A 25,582-nucleotide genomic window follows, 5' to 3' on the forward strand; every position below is an offset into this window, starting at 1 on the left:
AGATGAGAGCCAGATAATAATAATTCTCCAATTCTGATTTCCTTGGAATTGCATAAGCATTTCCTTGGAATTGCATAAGCTAAACTCGAAATGAAACGTTTCCTAAAATACTTTATCTCTACTTTTCTCTTTCTCTCTCTTATTTTATTTTTTTTCTTTAACTCATAAAACAACACTACATATCCGTATCGAAAAACAAACGTTTCATATTTATTGGGACGGAGAGAGTATATAAAATTAGGACTTACATTCCACTATTTTTTTTCACCAATTTTTTTTTACATTTCTTAAAACTCGTACCGAACTCAAAATGAGACTTCTAAAATGGGATGAAAGAAATATAAAATAGGTTGTTAACAAAGCTAATACTCCCTCCGTCCCTAAAAGTTTGTCCCATTTTTCCATTTCTGTCCGTCCCACAAAGTTTGTCTCATTTCACTTTTTACCATTTTTGGTAGTGGACCTCATATTTCACTAACTCATTCCTACTCACATTTTATTATAAAACTAATATATAAAAGTAAAACCCACATTTCACTAACTTCAACTCACTTTTCATTATATTTCTTAAAACTCGTGTCGGGTCAAAGTGGAACAATATTTGGGGGACAGAGGGAGTAGTTAGCAATTGATCACATAATAAATACTCCCTTCGTCCCATTAAATATGTAACATTTGCTTTTCGGCACATGATTTTACGTAGTATTGTTTTGTGAGTTAATGAAGAGAGAGTAAAGTAAGAGAGAAGAAAAAGTAGAGAGAGTATTATTTTCATTTTTAGAAACATTTTATTTATAATGGGACAAACAAAAAAAGAAAACGTTTCGTTTGTAATGGGACAAAGGGAGTATACAGGGGTATGTAGTTTTAACTAACTTCCCTAAAAGGATAAAATAAAATGATCCAATAGCCAGAAATAAGAACATAGAAAATCCGGCGTCAACCAGGCATCCCACAATTAATAAAGTGCTAAATCTAAACCGAAATGCATCCTTCTTCCCAAATAAAACTTCCCCTCATTGGATTATGAATCGTTGACTTCCCAAACAATCAAAATCCAATGAACTCCACGACCGACTCCGGCGGGTTCCTGGGGTCGGAGAGCATCGGCGGGTTCGGGTACGGCATCGGCGTGTCCGTCGGCATCCTCCTCCTCATCACCACCATCACCCTCGCCTCCTATTACTGCACCCGCAACACCAACACACATACATCCCTTCCCCGGGCCCAGCGCCACGACCCTGTGGCCATGCCTGGGGAGGGCGGCCTCGACGAGGCCACCCTCACCGCATACCCGAAGCTGCTCTACTCAAAGGTAAAGCAGCACAAGGACTCTAGTACGGCCGCCTGCTGCTCGATCTGCCTCGCGAACTACAAGCCCACCGACATGCTAAGGGCTCTCCCCGAGTGCGGCCATTTCTTCCACCTCAGGTGCGTCGATCCGTGGCTGCGCCTCCACCCCACCTGCCCCCTCTGCCGCACCTCCCCGCTGCCCACGCCGCTCGCGGAGGTGGTGCCGCTCGCTACTAGACCCGGTGGATGAGTTCAATTCAATTTTTAACATATTATAATTAGTTAGTTAATTACTACTATTACTACTTCAATTGTAGATTTGCATCACATTTTTCGGTTTCATATATACACGGTTTTTGTTCTCGCTGCGGATTGTATACATCTTTGTTAACATGCATTGTCATTTAGTTTCGATTTATGTTTGTCGATACTGTAATAGAATGGCAAAATCATCAGTTTTTTATGTGGTCCTTTCTAGTATTGCTCATAATCACAAAAATAAATTTAGAGTAAATTAAATTGTACAGGATGATTGATTATGATCATAATTAACTTTAAATTGAATTAATTGCTCATAATTTGTTGTTTTTCTAAATACAACACTTTAACCACTTTTTCTATATGTATGAGAAAAAAAAACTCATAGAAATTGAAGTATGGTGGATGTGTGCATGGATTTATAATGTACACAGTTGGCGATGATGACCAAAGGCTATTCACATCCTAATTGTAAGCAATTATATTGTCTTTCCATTAATTGCATCCATGTGCCTCCCGTGATATTACTAGTATAACTATGTGATGAATATGCATATTCTTAACGATGGTAATCGAGAGAGGTAGGGCAAGAAAGGCTAGACATTTTTGTGGGTAGAGAATGATCTATAGAGAATGATATGCTTGTTTTCTAATTTCAGTGTGTTTTGAATGTGTACAATTCCTCCCTCTTATATAGGCACACTTTGAATGTGTACAGTTCCTCCCTCTTATATAGGAGACGAGGATCACTAATTAAGGAAGGAGATCAATCACTAATCATTCTATTCTAGGGGCTATATTACACAATATATTATATTCTAAACTGCATCAGAATCAATTATGTATTGATTATGCCTCAATCACACCTTCTTTCTATGTTCGACACATATGATCCTCCTCCCTTTATTTATTAATCTATTTCATATATTTAAGTACTCACCACTGAAAAAAAGCGGCCATTTGCGAGTAGATCCAGATTATAATGGCATTTTCCTTAACTTTTTTGGGAAGAAGAAGAGAAAGCAAATTCTCGGAGCCGGACATGCAACAAGCATTTATGTTCCAAATGCTAACGGTTCATCCGCGTTAGCACGGAAGAGGTCAAGCGACAAGTACAAGCAATCCAAGAGCAAGTCACTGTTGAGGTAAAAGAGAAAAATGAGATTAGGATGCACGAGGATATTGCGGAGTTGGAGAAGCAAAATTCGGAAGCACGCGTGGAGTTGTGCACGGATTTAGAGAATAAAAATGAGTGGTTGTTTGAACATTTGATGGACCTTAGTCAACAAAAAAAGCCAAACCTATAGATTAGTCTTATGAAGAGCAAAACAATATTATTAATTTTATGTAATTTTGTTACTTTTTATTATTATTTTTATTTAATATATTATCAAGATATTACTTTGAAAAAAAAATAATTAAAATATAAAAAGTAATACTATAATATGTAATGAAAAATACCAATTTTGCGAGCACTTTATGTTATGGAATTTGGGGCAAAACTAAACTATCATTCTTGCTTCTACAAACTATCATTCTTGCTTCTACAAATTATCATTCTTGGTTCTACAAACTATCATTCTTGTAGTTGGAAACTATCATTCTATGAGTTTCAAGCTATCATTCTATGGGTTGTGGACAACTAATGAAGTGATCAGGGACTGATGTGTAAAAGCTCAAGGTCTAATATGCAAATTCTTGTAATTTCTGTTTGAATTTTCCCTTCATAACTTTGTATATAGAATGAGAGGAATTAGTTAGAGTCTCGGCTTCAGGGGATCGAGCTGTGTAACTAAAAAAAGTAAAAGAGAGTTCTTCATCTTGAGTTAGTTGGAATTCTTCCAGAGATTCAATAAAAGTTCTTCACCGTTTCTCCTTGAGTTCATAAATTCTTGGTTACTCATTTTCAATCAGCATTGCGTGTGTTGTTCTTATTCGTTCAAGTATTGATCTTGATTGTGCTCGAGATCTGAAATTGATAGCGTTGAGCTGCTGTTTACAAATTGGCGCCGTCTGTGGGAACGAGAGAAGACGACGCATTCAAGTATGCCTACCGCAAAATTCGATGTTGAGCGTTTCACCGGCGAAAATGATTTTGGCCTTTGGAGATTGAAAATGAAAGCTGTTCTGATGCAGCAAGGTGTCTGGGATTATGTCAAATCCAAGATGGACAAGAAGGAACTTCAGGGGGTGGATGCGGGGAAAGCGCAGGAGCTGGAATATAAGGCTTATAGCTCAATCGTATTATGCCTCAGTGATAGGGTTTTGAGGGAAGTCCAGAAAGAAGATGATGCCGCAGGAGTATGGGAAAAATTGGAGAAAATCTACATGGAGAAGTCGATCTCCAATAGGTTGCATCTCAAGCAAAGATTGTTCAACTTTAGATTCTCGGACTCCAAGAATCTGGCGGATCAGCTGGAAGAATTTCGAAAATGCATAGATGATCTTGAGGGTGTTGATGATCCTATGAAGGATGAAGATAAAGCGCTGATGTTGCTCAATGCTCTGCCCCCGAATTTTGAACAATTCAAGGACTCCATACTTCTAGGGAGAGATTCCAAGGTGACTTTGGAAGAAGTTTATTCTGCATTAAAATTGAAAGGAATGCAGAAATCCATCAACAAACCGATTGATCAAGCAGCTGAAAGTCTGAATGTGAAAGCAACCTCAAAGAAGCCGTTCAAGTTCAAGAAACAATCATCTGATAAGTGGAAGCCAAAGTTTGCAAAAGATGGAGATCAAAAGGAAACAAGAAGCTGTTTCTGGTGTAAAAAACCAGGACACATCAAGCAGAATTGCTTTGCTTGGAAGAAAAAGCAAGCTGAAAATCATAAGGAAGAAGGAACTGCGGCAATCACTGAAGAAATTGAAGAAGCTAGAGCTCTAAATGTGGTCCAGAGAAGTCCTATATCCAAGTTATGGATCATGGATTCTGGCTGCAGTTTCCATATGTCCTCAAATCTTGAATGGTTTATGGATTTCAAGGAATCTGATGGCTCGGTGTTGCTGGGAGATGATCACGTTTGTGATGTTAAGGGTGTGGGGAAGATATGTTTGAGGATGGATGATGGATCTATGAGAACTCTCACTGATGTGAGGTACATCCCATCCATCAAAAGGAACCTGATATCCTTGGGGCTTCTTGAGAAGAATGGCTATCGATTGACTCTTTTTGGTGGAGAGATGCTTGTTACAAAGAATGGGAAAACGATCATGAAGGCTATCAGAAACAATGTGCTCTATTATCTACAAGCTGAGGCAGTGGCTGGTTTGGCTAACTCTACTTCACAGATCATCAATTGGCATGCTAGGCTGGGCCATGTGGGAGACACCGGGCTGACACAGCTGGTAAAGCAAGGCATTATTCAGATGGATGAATCTGGGATACAGAGAGCCATTGGATCATGTGAAGAGTGCATTCTTGGATAAAGCAAGAAGCTACCATATGGAGTAGGCACACACAACTCAACAGAGCCTCTCCAATATGTTCACAGTGACATATGGGGCCCTGCACCAGTGAATAGCATTGGAGGAGGCAGGTATTTCTTATCCTTTGTGGATGATTTTTCAAGGAAGGTTTGGATTGTGATCATGAAAGATAAATCAGAGACATTTCAAAGATTTAAAGAATGGTGCACTGAGGTTGAGTTGGAGAAAGGAAAGCCATTGAGATGTCTAAGGACTGACAATGGGCTGGAGTTCTTATCCCATGAATTTGATGAGTTCTGCAGAGCCAAGGGTGTGAAGAGACATAGAACAGTCCCACACAACCCCCAACAAAATGGGGTTGCAGAGAGGATCAATAGGACCATTCTTGAAAGAGTCAGATGCATGTTGATAGCCTCTGGAATGTCAAAGCCTTTCTGGGCTGAAGCAGCCTCCACTGCTGTTGTCCTGATCAACAAATGCCCATCAGCTGCTATTGAGAATCAAACCCCAGATAGTAGGTGGTATGGCTCTTATGGAGATTATTCCATATTAAGACCATTTGGGTGTAGAGCATATGCCCATATTAAACAAGGAAAGTTAGAGCCAAGGGCTCTCAGATGTGTGATGATAGGCTATCAAAAGGGGGTTAAGGGCTACAGATTATGGTGTTGTGAGGAAGGAAATAAGAAGGTGGTGATCAGTAGAGATGTCATCTTCAGGGAGTCAGAGATGCCTTTCCTCAGTTCACAAGTCCAGAGAATTCAGATTGAGGTGGAGAGTCAGAAAAAAACCTCATCAGACACATCAGACAATAGCAGATCTCCTGAACCTCAAACTGACAGCAAGACTCCAGAAAGATTGATAGCTAGAGACAGGGCCAGAAGAAATATAAAGCTGCCCTCAAGATTCAATGATTTTGATATGATGCATTATGCATTGGCTATAGCTGAGGAGATGGAGTATCATGAGCCCTCAACTTACAAAGAAGCAATAAGAAGCCCAGAGAAGGACCAGTGGCTATTGGCTATGCAAGAGGAGATAGATAGTCTGTACAAAAACCACACCTGGATCTTGGTATTAAGACCCACTGATCAGAAAACAGTAGGTTGTAAATGGATTTTTAAGAAGAAAATTGAAGCTTTCAACAACAACCAAGTCAGATTTAAGGCTAGGTTGGTAGCCAAGGGGTTTACACAGAAGGAGGGAGTGGATTACAATGAAATATTCTCCCCCGTGGTTAAACACAGCTCCATTAGAGTTCTTCTTGCTATAGTTGCCCACAGAGATTGGGAATTGGAGCAACTTGATGTTAAAACCGCTTTTCTTCATGGAGAGCTTGAAGAAAAGATTTACATGGAGCAGCCTCCTGGTTTCATTCAACCAGAAAACGAAGGAATAGTGTGCTTGTTGAAGAGAAGCTTATATGGTCTCAAGCAAAGCTCAAGACAGTGGTATCTGAGATTTAATGCATTTATGCAGAAAATTGGTTTTGAAAAATCCCTATATGATCATTGTGTTTATGTTAAGAGAAGGGATGGAGTTGCTGTGGCATATCTGTTGTTGTATGTGGATGATATGCTAGTCTCAGCCAAGTATAAGGAAGAGGTGGAGTTAGTGAAGGCAGATTTGAAGGCTGAATTTGATATGAAAGATCTTGGGAAGGCAAAGAAAATTCTGGGCATGGAGATCATGAGGGATAGAGATCAGAGGAAAATATGGCTGACTCAGAAAGACTACATCAAGGGTGTTGTTCATAAGTTTCAAATGAACAACAGTAGACCAGTGACTATTCCCTTGAGTCAGCAGTTCAAGCTCAGCACAAGTCAGAGCCCTGAGAATGATGGACAGAGGAGACAAATGGACAAGATCCCATATGCAAATATAGTTGGGAGCATCATGTACACCATGGTGTGTACAAGACCAGACATCAGCCATGCTGTTAGTGCTGTTAGCAGGTACATGGCAGATCCTGGCCTAGATCACTGGCATGCTTTAAAATGGATACTCAGATATCTGAATGGAACTCAGAACTATGGAATTTTATTTGATGGAAGTAAGGGAGTTGAGAAGCAACCTATCATGGGGTATTGTGATTCTGATTTTGCAACAAATATAGATACAAGGAAGTCCCAATCAGGCTACATATTTTGTTTGTTTGGTGCTGCAGTGAGTTGGAGATCAAATCTGCAATCGGTAGTGGCACTCTCAACAACCGAGGCTGAGTACATATCCATGTCTGAGGCTGTGAAAGAGAGTATTTGGCTGAAAGGCATTTGCTCTGATTTTGGTGTTGATCAAGAAGCAGTAACAGTGCTATGTGATTCAAATAGTGCTATTTGTCTATCTAAACATCAGACATTTCATGAGAGGAGCAAACATGTGGATGTCAAGCTGCATTTTGTGAGAGATGAGGTTGAAAGAGGTTCAGTGAGGATTGAGAAGGTGGCTACTGAACACAATGCAGCTGATATGCTTACAAAAGTGTTACCCGGTTCAAAACTGAAGTATTGTATGGATTTGGTGAATCTAATCCAGCTAAAGTGAATGAAAGAAGTTGGAAGTGTTTGGAAGATTGTTCAGTTGTGTCCCAAGGTGGAGATTTGTTATGGAATTTGGGGCAAAACTAAACTATCATTCTTGCTTCTACAAACTATCATTCTTGCTTCTACAAACTATCATTCTTGGTTCTACAAACTATCATTCTTGTAGTTGGAAACTATCATTCTATGAGTTTCAAGCTATCATTCTATGGATTGTGGACAACTAATGAAGTGATCAGGGACTGATGTGTAAAAGCTCAAGGTCTAATATGCAAATTCTTGTAATTTCTGTTTGAATTTTCCCTTCAAAACTTTGTATATAGAATGAGAGGAATTAGTTAGAGTCTCGGCTTCAGGAGATCGAGCTGTGTAACTAACAAAAGTAAAAGAGAGTTCTTCATCTTGAGTTAGTTGGAATTCTTTCAGAGATTCAATAAAAGTTCTTCACCGTTTCTCCTTGAGTTCATAAATTCTTGGTTACTCATTTTCAATCAGCATTGCGTGTGTTGTTCTTATTCGTTCAAGTATTGATCTTGATTGTGCTCGAGATCTGAAATTGATAGCGTTGAGCTGCTGTTTACACTTTAGGCTCACAAAAGAGCCGAGAATACCAAGAATAGGTGCTCAAAAAAATGAACAGAGGCACTGGGGGCTCAAATGTGCTCGCTAATAGGTTTTAGCGAGCACCATATAACCTTGTGCTCGCAAAAGATCTCCTTTTTTGTAGTGTATATACGAATACTAGCAGGTTGCTTAGTGTCGATTTTTTATCAATGTATTCACAAATTTTATGTGCCAAATCATTCTTACTGTACTATATTAGGAATTATAGGTGTCATAAAAGTTTGTTATAATATGTTGTGTGCATACTTTTGTAATATTGATTGAGAAATAGGTAAATACAGGAGTAGATCATATTACTATTATATTATCTCTGAATCAAACATATACTCCATCCATCCCACATTACTTGAGGTGCTTCTTTTTTGCACGAGATTTAAGAAAGTGGTGTTTAGTGTGTTAAACAAAGATAAAATAAAACAGATGAGATAATAAAGTATTATTATTATTATTATTATTATTATTATTATTATTATTATTATTATCTTCTTTGCAATTTGTAGAAAAGGGGAAAGTATTAAGGGGAATATTTACGATGGTATCTAGTAAGTCGGCCCGTACTTGTACCTAGGGATGTAAATCAGGCAAACTTGCCGGGGAAATATTTATAAGAATGCATTTTTTTCCTAAATAATGTCATTTTATAATTTTTTTACATATAAATTTATATGGTAAGTGTAAGGGTATGATAAAATAATGAGAATACTTTCAAATGATAAATCAAAATATAGTTTCATATACATTAGAAAAAAATGATTTATTTTACTAACTTTCAAAAGTTTAGAAAAAGTAATATTCACTCAACTTTAACTATTTATTATCATCTCATCTTTGCAAAACAACGGCAAATAAAAACACTGTTCACTTATTTTGGGACGGAGGGAGTACTAGTTCGTTTCAAATCACAAAATTTAAATATGATCAACTCTCACAAATGACAAAGCACATTTCAAATCCAAGCAGGCGTATGATACATTTTAGCCAATAGTATAATACTGAAAGAAGAGTTTTGAAGTTGAAGTGGAAGTTGAAGTCAAGGTTAACTAATATCCTAGTGAAAAAAATAAGAAAAAAAAGCGTCGGCAATCGGTACAGCTTGCTCGCTGCAACTTGTTAGGTAAAAACAAAAGAGAATAATACCGATGTGAACCGCTACTTGACCGTGACTCTTACTACTATATTTTCTGCACTTCTCATTTCAACATTCCAATCCTTTACTTCTCCAAAAATAATGAACAAAATATCCATTTTTGAGGGGGGTGGAGGGCAAATTGGAAGATCCATTTGTGCTTTCGGTATGGGAGGTATTGGAAATAAACTTCATTTATTGATCACGCACGCCACAGATTGTGGAGCGCGATTGTGTTCAAATAGGTACTGTGTCTTAATTAAAACCAGCTGCTAAAAGGCTCCCATCATCTGATGGTTTTGATTCACAAATATGATAGGCTAATACCCCTTATTCTTTTATGTAATCTTGCAGGGTGTAAATGACTTTCAAGAGCACTTCATCGGTATGAACCGTGTAAAAAAATAAGTTTATTTATTCGATGTTCAGAGTTGTTGCATGATATTATACCGGTTTCCAATCATTTGTAGGAAAGAAGTCGTGAACAACAACTTAGACTTGTTGCGATTATCGTAGGTCATTGTTCATCACTTCTCAAGTCATGCTTCCTCCATCATACTATCAACTATCAAGTAGTATCAAGTGTGTCCTTGCTCACCATCTAAGGGTTTAATGTCATGGTAGTTATTTTATTACATTTTCTTTTTTTTATTACAAAGGTGCAGTGGTTCGAGATTAAAAAAAACAGCAGTTGAAAATATCTATTGGTGTAGAAAGTGTTAATGTTGGTTGATGCCTTAATTAGCGAATAATGACTTATATTGAAGGGTTTAAATCTATAGCTTTGGTTTGTTGTAAAACCTACATGAAGAAAGTGAATTAGAAAGCAAGTCGACATGTAAAGGCTGCCATCAGATTAGATGATTTTTCATTTTTGGCAGTTTGTTGCATAATTGTATTTGTGCCTTTGTACCGTTCTTTACCATTCTACTTTATCAATTTTTGCTTTTATTGAGTTTGATACAATTAACTTTACTTATGTCGCATAAGTACAGTACTACTTTTTTGCATTATACTGTATACGTTATTTTAAACTTGTTGAAACACTATAATTGACAAGAAAAGAAAATTCAAGAAGCTTTTGAAGTAACAACGTTATACCCCATTAGAGGTCCCTTATTAATAGTTCCATTTTATTTGTTCTAGTATTCTTTCTAGTGGAACTCTCATTCCACTAATTCATTTTTACTCACATTTTATTATAATACTAATACTAATACTAATACTAATACTAATACTCCCTCAATCCCATAAAAATATCGGCATACATAATGACACATAAATTAACACAAAATTGGTAAAATAAGAGAGAAGATGAGAATGATAGTTAAAATAGTGTTAGTGAGCAATGAAACTCTCATTATTATAAATGTTTTAATGATGGTATAAGTTGTAAATAACTTGATGTATAAAATAATAAATTGGAATAACTTTCATAAAGGAAATGTCCATATTTTTATGGGACAAACGAAATTAAAAAGTACACATATTTTTATGAGACCGAGTAAGTAAATAAAAGTAGAAAACACACATTCTACTAACCTTTTCAAATCACTTTTGTTTACATTACTTATAATCCGTGCCAAATCAAAGTAGGACATATATTGAGGGGGTGGAGGGAGTACATTTTAATCTGCAAAGACTATTCACACAAATGCATACTACCTATATCCATTTGGGTAGCAACTAACAACATTACATCACTTAATTTATTATGCACATATTGGTCTAGAACATTGTAAAGATACTTGATTCATCTTATTGTTGACTAAAATCAGTTCATAAATATCGAAATCAAATCAGTTCATAACAAGGTATACAATCATACATTTTTCTTTCTTCCAAGGCATTGTCAAATTGAATCAAGAGATCAAGACATGCAAGTAAATAATCCAGACCCAGTTCCAGTGCTATATTCTTAAATTAGCTCATGTTACACCCTAGCCTCACCTCAGACAATTTACTAAATCTCATGAAAATGGCAAAATTGATTGATTATTCACCTGTGGAGTCTGGAGATTCTCCTGACGGTGTATTCGAGAGCCACTTAGTTCCCAGTGCTCTCTCATCTTGATTTTCTCTTGCATGGCCCCTTCTACAACTCATTAATCCATTGCCAAAAGCATGAAATGCAGCAGGCAATGACATGTGTTTTACCATCTGAATCAGGTGGGAGTCTTCTCGCACCCCCTCACAAATTGTAGTGAATCACCTAGGTTGGACATCATTATTAACAGGGTGTACATCAGTATCAATAGATGAAGGAATATGTGCTCCTGGTGTGCTAATAGCAGCCATTTCCAACTCATCGTGCAGCATGTTTACATCATTCCACTCCACGCCAGCTGCAGAAGATTATAAAATAATTCAGCTTCAGGGTAAGTTTCTTAAAAACGAAAAATACAAGTATGAACACAATCAGCAGAAGGTTACAATCCGTCTTCCACAAGTCTGTCATGCTGATGCCTGCTGCATCAGATAAAAGCCAATAGTCTGCATCATTCTGTAACAACACAAACATCTTTAAAAAGAACACATATTTATTGAAGCATAGGTAGTAGATGCATCCAAACTGCAAAACTACATGCACAAAAGTAATCAAAAAATATGCATGCTTAGTTTGTTGGATAGGCAAGGACTTCTATTTAGTCATGTGTACCACCATGATCAATGTAAGACACATCAATAGAAAAACTAGCAAGAGGAGAAGTATGATCATTAAAAACTGCAGAGGAACTTGGTTCCCACTATCTTAGTTTGTGACTCCACAGAAGCTGAGTCAAATTAAATTTCTAAGTGAAGTAGCCAGATAGTGTTGAAATTCAGGTTGTTCACTTGCAAAAAGTATCGACCATATAAAAGGTAATCAATGGACATTTCAGTCTTAGTCATAGTAATACAATACATCCCAAAAAAGAGAGCGACAACAAAATGTTTAACAGTTTTGCAAGTCTCTTTTAGTCAACCTGCTAAAAGCCACATAAATGTGAGCATTCAAAAGAACCACACTTACATCAATATTTGAGGGGATAATCTTAGTCATTCCTCCGCCAAATTCTTGATGTGAATCATACACAGTGTTAAGTTCATGGCTATCTTGTGCCTGAGTTTCAACCTGTGGTGAACCATGTGCCATGGATGATCTCTCATGTGCCCCTGAACTTGAGGCAGCAGGGAAATTTGTTGAATCTTCAACTCCATTCACCTCTTCAAACTTTTCCTCAAATTGGCTAATTAAAAACAGAAATACATCAAATACGGAAAAGAGAAAACAATAATTTGTGAAGATTGAAAAGGGTCTAGCAGGTGTCAAAAGTTAAGACTGATACCTCACAAGGTAAACATCAATAGCACCCATTGCACTTCTAAGAATAATTCTATATCTCCTTTGTGGATAATCAACAGCCTATGTAGAGGAGTTGGAATTTCTATATTATTAAACAGCTGTAATGCATATTGACTATTGAGCAAGCTCATTAGTCATATATACATACCTCATCAGGATCTGGGACTTCAAGGGTGGTCCCGTGGGGTGCTTTGATTGCTATCAAGGTTTCATTCTGTCAGAATTAAAATTAAAGCGTTTAAGCATCACAAGAAAAGTAGTACAGTATTTGTTTAACTAAACAGCACTGAAGAACAAGATAAGAACCTGGAAGCAAGGTAAGTTTTTTATGTCATCCTCAGTCACAAAAAGCCATCTACAAAAGCCACAAATTAAGATATTACTTGAAACCTTTCACCTCTATTCAGGAATAGTAATTTAAAACTTTAGCCAATTACTACCTCTGATTATGTTCATCTTCAATAAAATCTCCCAACCTTTCCTGCATTTTCCTATAATGTTTTTGAAGAACCGCGATATTAGAAATAATGAGGGGCATCATCAAGTTCCTTAAAAGTTTAGTGATAGGCAAGAAAAAAACCGTATTCGGTCGTCCAAACTCCTTTCTTCCATTGAAAGGTTCTCAATTTCTGCCTGCAGAAGAAACAAGAGACAACCAGCATAAATACCAACAAAATATATATAAGAAATATCATTCAAGACAAGTTTTCCTTCTCTACATACATGCAGAAGAGTACCATCCTTGTCCACTTCTCCAGGTCTTGAAGAATCGAGTCCCCTGTCAAGCAACCAGGCTCATTAAGTTCTTGATGTTATTGCCATTCCCTGTATTGATTAGGAAACCTATTGTCTAGTAGTCCTCAGAGTATAAACTGACTTACTTCCAATGTATTCTGTTTTTCAGCTTCTTTTCAATAAGGCCAATCCCTTCAAGGACATTGGTTATGTCATATATACGTCTCTTCTGGACCTGCATAGTTAAAATTCGATTAAGTTTCTTAAGACTTAGCTAAGGGATGCTAGCTCAAACACAATCACCTGCAAGGTGTCAGCTGCCTTGTTTAGATCGAGTTCACCATCCTCCGCATGCTTTATCAAAGCAATAAATTTCTTAGTCAATAGACCTGAGAAGCATAGCGGATACCAATCAGCATTACAACTGTATGGCAACAGTCTAAAATAGTCGTGCAAATTTAGAGTATGATAGTACTCAAGGAGCTATCAAAGCGGCAGCCAGCAGGCGTGAGAGGGGAAGGAGCATCTGCAAAATTCATGCAATGACAATATTAATAGGGCTACTAGTACCAAAGAAATTATCATGAACTTCAAATGATTTGTTGAGAAGAGAAATTGCACCATTTCATTTGAGAAATGTTTTTTTGTCAGTCAGAAACCAACAATGACACTTGGAGAAAAATGGCTCACCAACAGTGGATATAGGAGTGGAAGGTACGGATCTATTGTTCTTGGTGGCCTTTGACCGGCTATTAGGCCTTCCCCCTTTAGCAGACACTGGTGTACGGAGTGGGTTATTAGCTATATCCCTATGCACTGTACTTGATGTCCACTCACTGGACTCAACTTCATTATTTTGATACGCATTCTTCCGCTTCAAAGGCTGGAAGAACCATTGTGAAAACTAAAATCAGCAATGCAAAACACATACAATGCACATGCTGTAAGCAATTATGTTGCTAGATGGTTTTTTATGTAGAACACTCAAACCAAAAGTAATGTGGATTTATTTAGAAGCATTCATGAATGGCTGCCACAACTTACACGGAGAAGAATTCAACAAATACAAAGTACATTTGAGGCATCAAATTGACAATATCCGCAGGAGCAACTCATATTCCATGTTAAGGATAGTAAATCATTTCCTCATTTTTCCGATTATTAAACGTACGGATCCAAAAAATAAAACACCAAATCTACAAATCCTAGCACCAAGGGATTTGAATCGCTTAAATTAAGCAAGTGCGCGTTCAATTAAAGCATATCCAACATTCACTCAAAAAATTAATAGCACAGCGCTGAGCGAAATTGAGAGAAATAACAAAAACACAGAGACAAAAACCGTAATCGTACAGGCGACTTGATGACTAGAGCTTCAGAGAGGTGATCGGTGGCGCGGCCGCCCGGGGTTGAGAAGCGGTGGTAGTCGTGGGGAGAAGCGAAGGGCGGATTCATGGAGGAGAACGGGAGATGGCACCTGATCGACGGCGGCTGGTGGTGGAGAATCTGGGCGTTCGAGGGCGGCGCGGCGGGAGGCGTCGCCGCGGCGTCGCGGCTGGGGGTAGCGCGAGCGGCCATGGGCAGTGTGAAATCGAATCGAATCGGATCGTAGGAATCGAAATTGAAGGGGGGGTTTAGAGAGGAGAAATGAGGGTTTTGATGAGTGTGTGAAGTGTGCGAGGTGGGTAGGGGGAGTAGAAAACGAGGAGAGGGGGGAGGGAGGGAGGAAGGGAGGGAGGGAATTTTGGTTCGGATAGATGTGGAGGGAAGTGGGAGCCAAATAAAATGTATTTTGCATTTTCCTCCTTTATTTTACTCTTATTCCTTATTTAACCACTTTAATGTAAGTCCATTAACATAACCAGTTTTCGCAATTATACTATCGTAATCTAGATCTACACTGTAACCGCCTGAAATTTCGAATTTTTTCTTTAGTTTTTTAAATCATAAAACGAAATTTATATATCAACGGTGCCTATCCTTATAAAAAATACTTCACCCACCTCATCCAAAATGATTCAATTTCATTTTCCATTCATCCCAACAAAAAATTACAACAATATTTTCTCCCATTTACTTTATTCATATTTTCTACTATGAACAATTAATAATTTTTGCTCTCTTTTTTAAAACTACTAGTTTTACCACCAGTGCTATGCACGAGCCAAAATTTTTTCAAAAAATATGAAAATATTTTTATCACGAATTAAACGAAATTAAAAAAAATATGTAAACATTATGAAAAAACTATTGAAAAATTATGTATATAAACTTCGAAGGTAGACCTTGTATTAATAAGATTGTAATGATTTAAAGAAAATATTTCTACTTCTACATGTATCAATCTATCAATATACTGTAATGAAATGAAATGAGGGAAACAAAGAGAAATATTTTGTGTGTATACGATATACACACATAATAAATAAAACTGTTTGAAAAAATAAATTGTTTCACACATCTTCTCAACAAAATAGTAACAAACATATCTCTAACACCAGTAACTCATACATTTTGAGAGACTTCTTTGTAGACAACATTCAAAGTTGAATCACATCTACTATCATTCTCATCCCCACAAACTAAAATCTTCAAACCTTCACGACTTGTCACTCTAGATACAACAACATAAAGTTGTCCATGACTAAACACCGGTTTTTTCAAAACTAATCCAACATGCGAAAGAGATTGGCCTTGACTTTTGTTAATGGTCATTGCATATGACACAACCAATGGAAACTGGCGTCGTTAGAATCTGAATGGTAGCCTTGGATCAGACGGTATCAAGGACATACATGGTATCAAAACCTTATGACCAATACTATGCCCCCAAGACACGACCCTCCAAAACATAATCTCCTAACCGGGTAATTACTAATCTGGTGCCATTACACAAACCATTAGAATGATCTATGTTTCTTAACAACATCACATGAGTTCCAACTTTCAACATCAATTCATGATTAGGTGTACCTGAACACTTCAATTTATTCAAAAATTCGACTGAATGTATGTCATCAGAACCATTCGAAATAGAATCAGAAGCTGAAATGCTATCAGAGCTCAAATACACTCGACCCTGAGACTAATCCAACGCGATCATGAACTGGTTAACCTCGTCAACAATATCAAGCGTGGGAGCAAGTATAGCACGATCATGCAAACAATTGCTCAACTCCTCAGGATCCATATAAGAAGGATAAATCTTCTCAACAATGGTTTTAAGAGGATCTCCATTATTATACAATACAACATCAGACATAAGATCAATAACGACTTCACCATCATTCGGACCTCCACCTACTGAAGCAACCCAAGAAGAAAATTCCTTCAACTTAGAAGCTTCAACAGGGGATTCAAATCCAAGCCCCTTGGCCTAGCGGTAAAGGGTGCTGGATACCGCGTCTATCCTGGAGGTCTCGAGTTCGAACCCTGGGTGGCGTAATTTGTCTTTCCTCCTTGTTATAGGAGTTGATTTGTAATTTCCTCCTTCATATATATGATATAAATATATGAAGTTAATTTAAAAAAAAAAAAAAAAAAAAAAAACAGGGGATTCAACACTCAACAATCTCATGTTTTTGGTCAACCTTAATACTGTACAACTACTCCAAAGATATGAAGAATTAATCGTGGCATTCACAACACTCTGTCGACTCCCTTTAGGAACAACATGTAAAATTTGTCTAAAGTCACCACCAAAAACTACAGTTTTTCCACCAAACGGTTTGTCCATATTGGATTCACTACACACACGAAGAATATCTCTAAAAGTCCTATCCACGGCTTCTATGCAATGTTTATGAATCATCGGTGCTTAATCTCATATGATAAGCTTGGACCTTATGATAAGCTCAGGAAGATCCGTCCCTTGTTTTATATTGCACACTGAATCTTCATTCACATTGATAGGAATCTTAAAGCGTGAGTGGGCGGTTATACCTCCAGGTAACAATAGAGATGCTATGCCACTGGATGCAACATTTAACACAATACCTCCCTGCGAATGAATTCCTGCTGACAAAGACTTCCATATGAATGTTTTACCAGTACCTCCATAACCATAAACAAAATACATTCTTCCTTCACTTGAATTGACTGACGACATTATCGTATCATGAACATTACGTTGCTCATCCATGAACTTCGAAAGATATTCCAAATGTTCTCTCCCTAAAGCTTCACTATCATAACACAACTCATCGCTGACCAATGTATTCTGAGATGTTTCAAAATACTGGGATTCTGGATACGGCGTACCATGGTATTCTCGCAAACTTTTACCAATATTCTTCAACAGTTTCTCAATCTCAGCCAACACATAATTTTTAATTTCTTCATCATTCAGCACCAAACCTGGCGTAATAAATATAAGTATATTATTAGGGCGACAAAACATATTTACTAAATGTAAAAAATATGAAAATATGATGTCAAATAAACATTACCAGGTTGATTCCTCAATTTTCTTTGGTTATCAACAACGTCATCGGACAACTGTTTCCAATACTTTTGCCAAACCACATTCGGACGGGAAACAAATTATGATAACAACATACTCACAAATAGCAATCTCTGTGAACGGGCAGAGGACAAAAAAGAAGCCTCAATAATTCCATCAATATACTCTTTATCATCATCCAACAATCTCATAGCAAAGCATGCATCGCGAAATGTATCAATATGACGCCCCGAAATTTCGTTCCTTTCTTTCGAGATAAATCGGATTTATTAGCTTAATTAATTTCTCGTTTGGAAGCCGTAGAATTTTCGTTGTAATTTCCGATTTTGAAAAAAATTAAGTATTGCGTTGGGAGAATTAAAGTGCAAAGAAATTTACTTCAAGGATAAAAGTAAATGAAATACTCTTACTAGAGAAATACGGAACATACATGTGAGTAGTAAAGTACAAAACAAACTATACATTTGGATGCATGGAGCTACAAGTAAAAGTCCCTTTCAAGCATGGGAAACCCTTCTCAAGAGGGGAATGAAGTAATAGCTAGTCCTACTCTATTGGAATTGTAGCAGCCAAAAACTTAGATAAAAGTTAAGGTTGCTTTGGTCAAGGGAGCTACAGTAAGAGATCTTCTTTCCTCCCTCTTCTCCTCTCCATCTTTCTCAAATTTGTGCCCCACAAGATTCCAAATGCGCAGCCAAAGTACCTACAATATTTACACCAAAAGGGGTATTGGATTTTGACACATAAGTAAAGGGGAGGAGGCACAAGCCAATTAAGAAGAGAGATGTAATAGGAAAGTAGAGCAGCCAAGAGGCTGCAGATTTGGCAATAAGATCAACCCCAAAATTGTCCCTTTCCAAGGCTGCATGTTTGAGAAACTAAACCAAGCTGAGACAAGGTAATAGAACTCAGCCACAAGCCAAAAATTGAAGGATAAAGTTTGCTTCATCGAGACTCAAGGGAGCAGCCAAGGGAGGGAACCCTTTTCCCCCAAAACTTGCACCAACTTAGTATGAATGACATAAACATAGAGCCCAAAAGGAGGCCAAGTATGCAGCCCCAAAATAGCATCACAACCTCCCAAAAATCAGGCACAAGATGCCAATAGTTTGAGGGCTATATAAACAAGCCCCCTCACCACTCCCTCCTTCCCAGATTTCGACATTACCGCAAGAAGTGCAGTGAATGGGAGGGAAGAGGAGCAAGGGCGGCAAGAGATCAGTCCATAACCGAGAAAGGCCACCAAGCAAGGTAAATCGATAATACACCATTTGCATCATGATAGGCAGCCAAGTGCATAGCTCCAAGAACATAGATTATCACAAGGGAAATCATAGACAACTCAAGGACATAGGGAACTAAATTGCCACAAAGCCTTAGCATACATACTGCAGTAATCGAGTTCAAACGCCAAGAATCTCAATATCTCATAGCTACTGCCCAGCTCACAATAAAACCAAAGAGCAAGATTAAACTGGATCACAACTAGACAAAGTTCTTAATCACCAAAATATTGCATAACTCGACATAAATCGAGTAAGAAGGGAAAAGGGGGGGGGGGTGAAGAATTAGCTTAGGAAGGGGACCAGTCCGGCGACGGCAGAATCCCGGAAACTCGGCGGGGTAGCTACGGGTCGCGGCTGAAAGAGAGAGGGAGGCGACGCCTCCTCTCCACCGCCGACTTCGCCGAAAGGGGGGAGTACTCGCCGGAGGGAGCGAGCGCGAACTCCGGTGCATGTTGTGGCTGCCTCGCGAAGGAGACAACGGCGAACGGTGCGGGACGACGACGGTAGGGGCTGCTGCTCACGGCGCGGGACGACGGCGGACTCCGAAAGTGCTGTCGAGGTGGCAGCGTTTTGCCGGAGAACAGAGATATCGAGAGAGAGAAGAAATCGCCGATGTGTTCTTCTCATTTAGGGATCTGAGATTTAATTGGAAAATAGTGAACTAAAAGAGAGAGATGCCCGATTTGAGGGGGGGGGGGTCGGACTCTCTCCGGGCATGAATTCACCGGAGAAGGTGAGAAATGGAAAGGAGGCGAGAGGAAGAAGAAGACGCTGCAATGCTGTAATTGGAGATTTTTAGAGAAATGGGAGAATGAAATTGAGAAGAAGAATCGATGGAGTGGGGGAGTTTATTGGGCTGTTCTCTCCCTCACTCAATTTGTTTAATCTGGGCCAAATAATAAAATAGTATGATGATGATAGGTGGGCCAGTGAATCATTCTTTTAAATTAGTGGGCTTGGAAATGATTTATTTTGGGCTAGCAATGATTTAAATGAGAATGAAGCATTAGCCAACTTCAATTGGCAGTTGGGCCGAGGGTAATCGTTGGGCCTGGGAATTTATTTTGTCTGGTTGGGAATTATTTAAGGAATTAAGCTTGGAGCTTAATTAATCCCGAATAAATTATTGAATTACCGAAGACGGAAACTATTGAAGTTGAGACGCGAAGGGCCAACCGGCGTCGCCCCGCGACGCCATGGGTGGCCTTAAGAAAAATCCGAAGAAAAAGGATTTAAGAAGGGAATTTCCAAGAACCCATATTTTAATAAATAAATGCATAAATAATTGTGCTAGAGAAAATAGAATTTTTCAAAATTAGTAAAGAGAATAATTAAACTCTGTAGAGCAGTGAAGTCGAGTTAGGATTTAGAAAAAAAATCCTATAAGCCGAGACTAAGAGATAGATGCTATCCTATAGGATGCATGCATTCTTTTTTCTCAGGAAAATATTTTAAGTACTAATTAGCGTGCTACGCTATTTATTTTCAAAGGAGAAATTATTCAAGGGCAAGTGAGGTCAGACGAGAGTTGTTAATTGGAGATAAGCGTACCAGATGGGCTTTCTTTTAAATATCCAACACTATAGTGTGGATATAAAGCAAATACTCTTGAAGTTATGAAATATCATCTTTTCTCAAAATGGAGATGTGATTATTTTAAAGTTGTTGTCATGCCATAAAATGTTTGTTTTCAAGGCCTGCCTGATAGGGCTATATGCCGAGAGTTGGCGATGCCAAAATTAAGTAACGAATTTGGTTCCCAATAGGACCGCAAATCCTGTTCGGAATAATGTGCATAAGAGCCGTGAGCCATCCTAGAGAGGTTGGCCGGCGAGGGTGTCCGTTGAAGGTGGCCACCTTCACGGCACGAGTTTCTCAGACATGGTAGGAAATTTGAAGAACTTAGACTGCAGTCGGACTTTTAAGATCACAAAAGAATTTAGTATGCTCGGGCATTTTAAGAAAACCCCTGTGTGATACTGTTGATGGATGACAACTATATAATGTATGTTTTGTTTTCGGCATGTGTCCACTGAGTACTCCTGTACTCAGCCATGCATATATTTATAAATGTGCAGGTTGAACGTCAAAGGGAAGGAGAGTTGATCGGAGTCGATGCTATAAATACATCAAGTGGATTGCTCGACGATTCGTGTCTTCATACACGAAGTCGTTTAGTCAGGACCTATTCCGCTGTATTTTTGTTCACTGAGAATATCAAAGTTTACCATCGAACTCTGATTTAGTTGATATGATGAATTATTCTATTCTGAGAACTTGTAATCAAGTATTTGGCTTCTAATTCGCGGTATCAATTGATTGGCCTTTCAGCAAGTTTTCCTCGAACTCTACCCCCTTTCTATCCTCGTTTCTTTAATCGCCCTATTAGTCGCGAAATACCCATTCTTGCTATCCTCAGCAAAAATAGGGTCGTGACAATCATACTGAACATCATTAACAAACCTAAGATCTTCAAAGCAAGTAGCTCCTTTAATGACATTCAAAAGACATCTCAAGTAATACATATCACCATAACCAGGGGCAACATAAAACAACCTCCCAATCGAATAATGTTGCTTTCTAGGTTTCCAATGATTTTTCTTCCACACAAACTTGCTCGAAAATTCCCCATATGTCAAATTTCTTCCTTCAGAATATATCTTATTTGTCTCCATCCAACCTAAGAACTTACTCTCATGAATGGTCCTCCGACTCATAACATTATCTAATGAATCAGCTTCATCAAAAATGATGTGTTGTTCATTAGGAAGATGAAAACTCAACCGTTCAACTGAAGGATCCTTGTACTGAATTTCAAACCCAAAAATTCTCCAAGCAGCTTCGCAGGATGATACATATCTACAATCATAATACAAACTTACTTCATCAAGATTTCGTTCAACACCAGATTGGCAAAAAGATGTTGTAACCCTATCATAACCCTTATGTACATATTTGAACAAATACTTGATTGACCGGGACTGATTGCACCACTCAACATTAATATGACCACCATACTTCATAACGAGAAAACGATTATGAGGAACAACATATCTGTTATCCAAAGGTACACCATCCTTCACCACAAACCGACCATTATCTCTACTCCTATAAATTGGATAACCATCATCATCAACCGCTATATTAGAAACAAATTTCTTGGGATAATACTTAGTACAACGTCCATCACGCATGCAAGGGGACGATTTTCTCACAACACCACATGGCCCATGCATCATTAATTCTTTGACACACTCATGATAATAGGGATCAATCAATGGATCTGGAATTTCAGCAGATATAATTTCATCAATGCGTCGAGGATGAGGTTGTTTATCCTCATTACTTAAAAACAGCAAAATATGTACATGTGGCAATCCATGCTTTTGAAACTCAATGGTGTAAATAACTACATCACAATTTATAAAAAAAATATGGTTCAATAACAAAACAAAAACATTAAAATCATGTTTAAAAATAAAATAAAAATATAATAGAAAATAAACCTGCTTTAACGGCTCCAAATTTTTTTTACTCTTTACATTCCTTATGAAACCATCCAATATCACTTTAAACATCCTACTGACGATATCAGGGCGATCATCAGATTTTAAACCCCTGGATCCAACAAACCTACTAATCTCAGGCATTTAGGATTGCGCGTAAATGTTATAAAGAGGTTAGGATAGCCAATCCATCTACAAATAGCCATCGCATCTTGGTAATTCTGAATCATATATCGGGCACCACCAACAAAACTGGAAGGCAAGATTATTCGTTTTCCATGCCTGGAACTATCAGTTTCACCATGTAGAACGGCCTCCTCCAACCCGCTATAAATTTCAGCTTGCAATTTCTTCTGTTGTGTTCGTACATACGCCAAACGACCAAACTCAATCATAGTGTACGCATCAACAATAAATTGTTGAAACAATCGCCTCGCATACAAAATAATAGAACACTCGGAAACTCTGTCATGAATGCGGTACGAATAAAACTTTTTAGGGCTAACTCTCTTTCTGTTGCTCAATGAGGAAGCGACAGAATCGGAAAAACCTATAAATTTAGTATAACCATCCTCCCCATAAGGGAACAACAACAGATATTGCAATGAAAGATAAGAAGGATGAAGTTCACTAATGCATTGCAGTTTACCTGACTGTTTTTCGACAATAATGTCTCTATCACCTAACGCATGATCAAAATTCCCTACCACAAGCATGGCCACCTCAGATACAGAAGGCAGGTTATAAGTCCTTCCATCCCGACCTCTTTTACCAAGCAACCTCAATTTAACTTTACCAACACATTATACTCATCCAACATAAATTGTAGGTCACATCAATCTCAGAGTGAATATTATTAACAACATTCCTCTCCCCACAAAAATAACAAATACATTATATAAATTATAAAAAAATCAACTGAATATTAAGAGTAAAATCACACACACACAGACACACACACATATATAAATACCTCACAGACCCCATCCTACAATTGATCTCATTATTAGTGTCATAAATATACAACTGAGCAAACTTGGGACATGCACCATCCGGCGGTAGCAAACTACCAATTAAGTGGTAATTTTGACCATGTAACCAGAACACAGGTGGAGAATGACCGGTGTTCATACTATTATCAATTTTACCTCCCAAAGAAGTAAAACAAAACATAGAATTATATGAACGAATATTTTTCAAGAAGTGAACACTTTTGGCATCGTTAGAGAACATCAGACGCAATAAAACTTTAGGAGGTGTTATCTTGAAAGGAATCTCAATATTCTCATTAATACAACAAAGAGAATGTCTTGGAACCTTAGGTTTATTAGGTTTGCCAAGACGTTCTTCATACCAAAACATCACACCACAATGCGAACATGAGAACAAAGTATCACCAATATCCCAATAATCTACATATAGAAAAATTAATTAATTTAATTAATTGGCAATAAAAATAATGTTTTATTAAAAAACTAAACTAATTAATAAAATGGAACATTCTTACATGATAAAAAATTGATACAACACAATGTAAATAATGATAGAAATATACCTCCAGATTAAAACAAAGATGACGATACAACAATGCTCCCTTCTGTAATAGATGTACCAAGTTCATCACCAATAACATCACTTATAATAATAGGATTCTCAACAAATGTCATCTTATCTTAATCAATAAAATACTTAAATAAGGAAAAAAACCTAAATAATTTAAATTTCATTCTACATGATATAGATAAGTACATGATATTATGAATGAAATAAATCAATTCTTTCACTTTTTAATTAATATATAAACTATTAAATAAAAACAACAACAAAATATAATATAATTTTTTTCATATTTATTTAAAACTACAAAACATAATTATTTTTAATTATTATAAAATATAATTATAATGATTATTACAAATAAATGGACCAACACATGGAAATATATCAAAGAAAAGAATATATAAGCCCTATCCGATTTACTCAAGCCCAAACCCAAGCTAATTCTACAAAGTTTAATAAAAAAACACAATTATTATGTTTATTATATACAATGAAATGAACCAACACATGGAAACTTATACCCAAGAAAAGAATATATAAGCCTAAACCGATTTATTCAAGCACAAACCCAAGCCTATTCTACAAAAAATTAATATATAATCTTAAATTTTGTAGAGTACATCTTAATTAATAAAATACTTAAATAAGGAAAAAAATGTAAATAGTTTTAATTTCATAGACAATGATATACCTAATTACATCATATTATGAATAAAAAATAAATTATTTTTAATTAATACACAAACTATTAAATAAATAAATTCAACAAAAAATAATAAATCATAAAATTTTCAAATTTATGTATAAATATTAAAGCCAATTATTATACAACAATTATAAAGCTCTAATTACACCATTAAATCGCCCAACACATTAGATTTTTAAAATTGGCACATGCTTCTAAAAAATGGAGGCCCAAAAATCACGAGCCCAATATCAACATTATCATTAGTGAGGAACTAATTAGCTTAATTAGACTATATCACAATTAATTAACACACTTAGGAAATAAAAACCATATTTTATACACCATATATAAGACATTCTCTCCTCTCTCTCCTCCCTCCTTGTCGGCGCCTACTCGAGAACCCTAAAAACCAACGCCCGATTCGCCGAAAATCCGTCGCCTACCACCAAATCACCGCCGGAGACGACACTACTACACCTTACCAAGTCCATATCAACTCCTTACCGTTGTTAATCCAAAGATTTAGACCTAATCAACTACCAAAACAATCTCAAACCCTAGTTTTCCAACATTCAATCGCCGACGAATGGTCTCCTCGCCGACGGCTTACCGACGCCTCCATAACCGATTTAACTTAGACGACGGAGGGTGGTGTAAAATTCGATTCACAGCAGCAAAAAACCATTGATATACTACTCAATTACATCAAAATTCGGTTTCGATTGAAGG

The 25,582-nt window shown here is 37.3% G+C and overlaps 3 protein-coding genes, 2 long non-coding RNA genes and 1 pseudogene across 6 annotated transcripts; 2 read left to right on the forward strand and 4 right to left on the reverse strand.

Moving 5' to 3' along the window:
* The first annotated feature begins 1,015 nt into the window (after nt 1-1,015).
* LOC121800444 (RING-H2 finger protein ATL70-like) lies at nt 1,016-1,651 on the forward strand. Its single transcript, XM_042200020.1, has one exon. It carries the CDS (start codon nt 1,061-1,063, stop codon nt 1,541-1,543), a length of 483 nt encoding a protein of 160 aa, XP_042055954.1. The 5' UTR covers nt 1,016-1,060; the 3' UTR covers nt 1,544-1,651.
* Nucleotides 1,652-9,335: 7,684 nt separating this feature from the next.
* Nucleotides 9,336-10,221, forward strand: LOC121799335. Its single transcript, XR_006050256.1, has 2 exons — nt 9,336-9,515; nt 9,625-10,221. It is a non-coding gene; the product is annotated as an uncharacterized LOC121799335 (long non-coding RNA).
* Nucleotides 10,222-11,031: 810 nt separating this feature from the next.
* On the reverse strand, nt 11,032-15,092 carry LOC121799196 (transcription factor E2FA-like). 2 transcript variants are annotated; one of them, XM_042198537.1, is made up of 14 exons: nt 14,705-15,091; nt 14,042-14,234; nt 13,827-13,877; nt 13,655-13,740; nt 13,498-13,586; nt 13,340-13,394; nt 13,197-13,249; nt 13,057-13,107; nt 12,923-12,971; nt 12,765-12,830; nt 12,600-12,676; nt 12,284-12,500; nt 11,704-11,773; nt 11,032-11,615 (listed from the first exon to the last, which is right to left on the reverse strand). In XM_042198537.1, exons 1-14 carry the CDS (start codon nt 14,927-14,929, stop codon nt 11,479-11,481), a joined length of 1,419 nt encoding a protein of 472 aa, XP_042054471.1. In that variant the 5' UTR covers nt 14,930-15,091; the 3' UTR covers nt 11,032-11,478. The 2 variants fall into 2 exon arrangements, with proteins under 2 accessions (XP_042054471.1, XP_042054472.1); XM_042198538.1 differs by lacking the exon at nt 11,704-11,773 and having other exon boundaries at nt 14,705-15,092.
* Nucleotides 15,093-15,856: 764 nt separating this feature from the next.
* LOC121800825 lies at nt 15,857-17,750 on the reverse strand (annotated as a pseudogene).
* A 449-nt stretch (nt 17,751-18,199) lies between these two features.
* Nucleotides 18,200-19,950, reverse strand: LOC121801205. Its single transcript, XR_006050556.1, has 2 exons — nt 19,400-19,950; nt 18,200-18,516 (listed from the first exon to the last, which is right to left on the reverse strand). It is a non-coding gene; the product is annotated as an uncharacterized LOC121801205 (long non-coding RNA).
* Nucleotides 19,951-21,447: 1,497 nt separating this feature from the next.
* On the reverse strand, nt 21,448-23,321 carry LOC121800826. The gene is made up of 2 exons (XM_042200327.1): nt 22,733-23,321; nt 21,448-22,508 (listed from the first exon to the last, which is right to left on the reverse strand). Exons 1-2 carry the CDS (start codon nt 23,319-23,321, stop codon nt 21,448-21,450), a joined length of 1,650 nt encoding a protein of 549 aa, XP_042056261.1.
* Between the last annotated feature and the right edge of the window lie 2,261 nt (nt 23,322-25,582).

This window comes from Salvia splendens, chromosome 4 (genome assembly GCF_004379255.2).
Source record: "Salvia splendens isolate huo1 chromosome 4, SspV2, whole genome shotgun sequence".
Classification (NCBI taxonomy): Eukaryota; Viridiplantae; Streptophyta; class Magnoliopsida; order Lamiales; family Lamiaceae; genus Salvia; species Salvia splendens.

Excerpts from the sequence above, each read along its gene's own strand:
- LOC121800444 (XM_042200020.1), top strand. The coding sequence starts at position 1,061 with ATGAACTCCACGACCGACTCCGGCGGGTTCCTGGGGTCGGAGAGCATC.
- LOC121799196 (XM_042198537.1), bottom strand. The coding sequence starts at position 14,929 with ATGGCCGCTCGCGCTACCCCCAGCCGCGACGCCGCGGCGACGCCTCCC. Across the intron at positions 12,972-13,056 it reads GAAGATGAACATAATCAGAG|ATGGCTTTTTGTGACTGAGG; the intron begins GTAGTAATTGGC and ends TGGCTTTTGTAG. Across the intron at positions 12,831-12,922 it reads AAAACTTACCTTGCTTCCAG|AATGAAACCTTGATAGCAAT; the intron begins GTTCTTATCTTG and ends TAATTCTGACAG.
- LOC121800826 (XM_042200327.1), bottom strand. The coding sequence starts at position 23,321 with ATGCTTGTGGTAGGGAATTTTGATCATGCGTTAGGTGATAGAGACATT. Across the intron at positions 22,509-22,732 it reads TAAATGCCTGAGATTAGTAG|TTATTTACACCATTGAGTTT; the intron begins GTTTGTTGGATC and ends ATTGTGATGTAG.